General features: G+C 31.9%; 1 protein-coding gene across 1 annotated transcript; it reads right to left on the bottom strand.

Annotated features, from left to right (window-relative positions):
- Positions 1-516: 516 nt before the first annotated feature.
- LOC117704025 (olfactory receptor 10AG1-like) lies at positions 517-4,541 on the bottom strand. The gene is made up of 2 exons (XM_076929027.1): positions 4,404-4,541; positions 517-3,161 (listed from the first exon to the last, which is right to left on the bottom strand). Exon 2 carries the CDS (start codon positions 3,153-3,155, stop codon positions 2,214-2,216), a length of 942 nt encoding a protein of 313 aa, XP_076785142.1. The 5' UTR covers positions 3,156-3,161; positions 4,404-4,541; the 3' UTR covers positions 517-2,213.
- Positions 4,542-5,530: the final 989 nt, after the last annotated feature.

Below are 5,530 nucleotides of genomic sequence, written 5' to 3'. Positions count from 1 at the left end.
TGAAATAATTTTGTTTTTGTGGCACTTAACAGTTGATTACTCAATTTTTAAATTTAAAAATATGTTAAAATACACATTAATTCCTGCCATAGGATTACTACTGTATATTTAAAAACTTTCATCTTATTGTTAAAAGATTGACTTTCTCCTGAAATACATACTCATACAAATATTTTGAATTCCTTATATAACCTATTGTGTTCCTATTTGTATATTCTAGTGGCGAGGGTTGTGTGTGGTAGATATAGATGTTTGTATGTGTATGTACAAAGTGTTATCTTCAATCATGTTGAATCTCATTGTTTGTTTTAGTTTTTCTAACAAAATATATGTGATAATATTTTCCTCTTGCCTACCTTCCCATTTTTTCTGTATTATTTTTAGTTTCTCCTTAACTCCCATCCAAGCAGCTCTATTCAGTTTATGCCTCTCAGTCAATAACAAACCGACAACAAAACAAAACAAAACAAACCATAAAAACCCTAACTGAAGGCACAAGAATCAGAGACTCACTCATTCACACAATTATAAATTTAATAAAAACACTATAGCAAGATATACCAAAAAGTATACCAAGAGAACCTAGTAAAGGTTACTGCAGGTTCTGTGCATTCTGCCTCACTCTCTGTGAGTTCACTGTGGCCCTCACTGTTTCTAACCTCTCTTCTATAAAGTTTTATCTTGCCCATATTTGCATTAATCATATAATATTTCTGGTAAAACTGATTTGAATCTTTTGTATTTTTTATTTCAACAACTTCTTGTGGGATAGCTTTAAATGTTTCAAATCAAAATTCCATTTTGAGTAAAATCTTAGGAGTAAGTAGAATTTTGACTCAATACAGTTGGAATTACCATTATTTTTTATTCTGTTATATAAAAAATATTATCATGAGAATTAAGTGATGTACATTATCATATGAAATAACTTATGATTAAATTAAAAATAAAATACTCTAAAATATGTAATAGTTATGAATCAATAGCTAATAGCATTACATTTTTAAACAATAGTTTTAACACATTGTGAAATTTTTATTACTCAGTATCCATACCACAAAGTTAAAGATCAAGGAAACTAGGATATAGAAAAAATATATCTGCTGTAAGAATGTTTATATTTCAGTTGTTGAAAAAAATAAGCACAGAGACATATCATGCAATGATTCAAGGCAGAGTTTTTCTGACATTTCTGATTGTTGAATAAGGTAATAAAACTGTCACAGTCTCTGTCTCTCACTATCTTTGTCTCAGTCACTGTCTCTCATATATATACAATATATATATATATGTATTATGTGTGTGTATATATATATTATGTGTGTACGTATATTTATATAATATACGTACATATATATAGTATATATATATATATATTATGTGTGTATGTATATTTATCTAACATACCTGAGCTATAGCATTCAAAGAATATATTGCATTTAGATATTTTAATGTGAAATATTTAGTAACTTCCACTTCTAAACAGATTGCTAAAGCATATATAAAGTATAAAGTTTCTAATAGTAATATAAGATATAAGAAAGTAAGAACATGAATAGATATGCATTTGGAAAGACTATGGACTATAGGAATACAGGAAATGGAAAACAACATATTAGAGGCCAATCAAAAAATGACATCTATTTTCACCATCAAGTTTCTTCTTTTCAAGAAAAGGTATTTTAAACATGATCACTATGTGTTGCGAAGGAAACCAAATCTAACCAAATATTTACAAGACAAAAAGGCAGAGAACAAATTATGTCCCCATATAGTAATATATGGCTATACATCAGAGGTCAGAGACATATAGCTCCAAACCAATAAAATCAATAGCTACAAAAACTTGGAAGACAACAGCCATGTTAAATCCAAACATAAGAACAGAAGACAAAAAATCCTGTGAGGACTAACAAGTTCAGACTAAACTCATTTTAGCAAGTGCTCCCAAACCTTGGAGATATGATACAATTAATTATCTTACACTGAATTGAACAAGTAACCCAGAAATATAGTAGTTAACAATGAGCATAAATGGACATTTTCACATTTACTTAGTTAATTTTTATATTGAGTACACCCAATACAATAAACTCTATTAAAGAGTGTCTCCTAAACAATGTAGTTTGTTATTCATACACTCAATAAAAGTCTTATGCATTAAGATTTGCAGTACCAAGCTTGAATTTCCATTTGTATGCATTTGTATTTTTCTATTTTAAGTTTTCCCACCATGTCAGTAACTTATTGTGTAATTTTCTCAGTGCTATTATGATATCTTTGTTCCTCAGAGTGTATATAATGGGATTCAGAGCTGGAATCAAAATGGTGTAGAAAAGAGACAGCAGCTTCCCCATTCCTTCTGACTGACTTTGTTTGGGCTGTAAGTAAGTAATACTTGCTGTTCCATAGAACAAGACCACAACTATCAGGTGGGAAGAGCAGGTGGAAAAAGCCTTGATCATCCCTTTGACTGAAGACAGTTTCATAATGTTACAGATAATCTTGATGTAGGAGACAATGATTAGCAGAAATGGAACCATAACAAACACCACTGCAACAACATAGACTGCGACTGTATTCATAAAGGTGTCACCACAAGCAAGCTTAAGAAGCGGGGGGATATCACAAAAGAAGTGGTCTATTCTGTTAGAATCACAAAAGTGAAGAGAGAATATCTGGTAGGTCTGCCCAATTTCTACAGGAATCCCACTGATCCAGGATGCAGCTACAAGCTGTAAACACACCTTATCCTTCATGAGTAGAGAATATTGTAGAGGCTGGCAAATAGCCACATAGCGATCATAGGCCATGGCTGCTAGCAAGAGGCACTCTGTGCCTCCCAACATGAGGACAAAATACATTTGTGTTGCACAGGCAAGCACAGAAATGTTTCCTTTTAGCGTATATAGATCCATAAGCATTCTTGGGATAGTAGCTGTCACATAACAGATTTCCAAAAAGGAAAAGTTGCTGAGGAAAAAATACATAGGGGTCTGGAGAGCAGGGTCAGTTTTTGCTAACAATATTATAATGCTGTTGCACAACAGAATAGTCATATACATGAACAAAAATATTATAAACAGCACCCACTGCAGATGAGGAACATTAGAAAACCCAAGAAGAATAAATTCCATCAGTGTAGAGGTATTCATTTTTTTCTGTAGATATGGTAAATTTGAAATAGAAAATTTAATTGCATTTCAAGGAAATTTAATTCTTTAGATATCTGAATCATATGCACATATGCACCTAACTTAGATTCTGATAGATAAGACTTCAAAAAAATCAATGAATATTTTGTTTAAATCTATTCAATACATACCTATATGAAATATATCTCACTGGAGTATGTATTATGATATGTATATATGTACATGTTGTAATTTTGTAGTGTATATTATGAACAAACATTATTTTACCACTGAAAGATAATTGTGTTATAATATGTTTTAACATTTTTTCTGTGTCTCAAATATTTTACTTGCCATTCCATCTTCTTCTTCTTCTTCTTCTTTTTTTTTTTTTTTTTTTTCGAGACAGGGTCTCTCTGTGTAGTCCTGGCTGTCCTGGAACTCACTCTGTAGACCAGGCTGGTCTCGAACTCAGAAATCCGCCTGCTTCTGCCTCCCAAGTGCTGGGATTAAAGGCGTGCGCCACCACCGCCCGGCCATCTTCTTCTACAAAGACTTTTTACCTTGAAAGTTTTTGTAACTGCTCATTCAAAATGAATTTTTAAGTCTTCTTTTTAATATTTTGGCAAGACCCAATATTTTGAAAATGTAATTTTCTGATGAAAAGATTATTTATTATGATGCTACTTTTCATCTTCTATTCTCAATTATGCCAAGTATGGAAACTTTAGCCTCAGCACTCTGCTCAGCAAACTTTTCCACTAACAGCACTTATCCATGGCTTGAAAAATTTTAGTCCAGGGAGGATATGCAACACAGAGTTATAGAACTTTCCTGTTCAAAGATACTCAAGCTCAACTGACAGCTGTATACAAAACTAACCTAATATTTGTTATATAATAAACTCTATGTCAATGAACATAAACTGTTATTCAGACTGTATTTTTGTGGAGCTCTTCTTCATGTGGATTCGTTCTCTATGATTTCTCTCTGAAATTCAAATAACTTTTTGTACATATTCCTTTTATTTGTACTAGCTTTGAGATAATGTCAAACATGATAGTTGTACTATTAGTGTCACTAGTGTTATTTGAAATAAGTAGTTTCAATTCTCAATTAAGAAACTGAATAAATACAAGTAATAATCCTAAGTAATTACCTATGTTAAGATGATATCCTCAGAATTTAATTTTTTTGTTTCATTGCTTTTGATTTTCAAGTTGATAATTATTCTAAATAATACACCTTAGCAACAAAATAATATATTACCTTCAGAGAACTTCATCAAGTTACTTATGAAAATGCAAGTGACTTTTAGCCTGTGACTTAACACACCCTCCTCAGGAACAAATTTTCCCATCAAAAAGTGACACCTGGCTTGGGGCACTCAGTATTACTAAAGTAGTAATATACTACCTCTGGGGACTACCTTGGCTCATGTGTCAATATATTTTTAGTAGACATTCAGATGGTAATTATTCTGGCTTTATTTTAGACCCAGGATTTCTAAATGAGCTCATCTGTCATTAACCCTTGCTGTCATAGATGACTCTCCCTTCCTAGAGAGTTCCTCTTAAAGTGAAATAATATTTAATTGTTTAAATTTACTTACTAGAAGGAAATTCACTATATCAATCTGTAGCAGTTGAGGAGTATGGTGGCATGCCTTTGTTTCCTGTTATATTTCTCCTGACTCATAAATCAAGCCATCTTGTCCTAAAGGACAGTGAGCCATATGTTCTGCCCTACACACTGAGCTCTCTGTCTTCCATACTTAGAGTAGCATAAGCCCTTTTCAGAAGTAGAATTTGTAGTCCTAAATTGACTTTTAAAAAGATATAAGTATAACCACCAGCATGGACTTTAATACAGTTTTTAGACATTTTAGGTGTTTATGGATCACACCTTAAACACATCATAATCACTCTGCAATTGTCTCATGGGTGCAGTAACATTTTTTCATTCATCCTGCTTACATTCCCATGACTGTTTGAGAGTGTTTTAATAAAATCTCATTGTTTTTATTTTCTGAATCTTGCTTCTTCTTACAACAAAATGCCTGTCAGGCACTGCACCTTCATACATGTTTTTATCAAAGTATGCATTCTGGTTTATTCTATATTATCACAAAATTATCAACTAAATATTTTGTGATCAACTTAATTATCACAATACTAGAAATTATCTCATAAACTAAAATGTTGCATTGCCTATGCCAGTTGTTGTCAAACAAATAAGTTATACTAGAGTTTCAATGTAGTACAGTTGCATGGAATAGAAATTCTGATTCTGCCATTTCTTAGACAATCATCATCACACAGACAACTGGATCTCAAAAAAAGAGTTGAAAAACAAAACCTTCATAAGAAAATATATAGGGTTTGCATATGTATATG

Source organism: Arvicanthis niloticus, chromosome 2, assembly GCF_011762505.2.
Source record: "Arvicanthis niloticus isolate mArvNil1 chromosome 2, mArvNil1.pat.X, whole genome shotgun sequence".
NCBI lineage: Eukaryota > Metazoa > Chordata > Mammalia > Rodentia > Muridae > Arvicanthis > Arvicanthis niloticus.
Note: the sequence above shows the minus strand (reverse complement) of the source record. Positions and strands in the feature narration are given on the sequence as shown.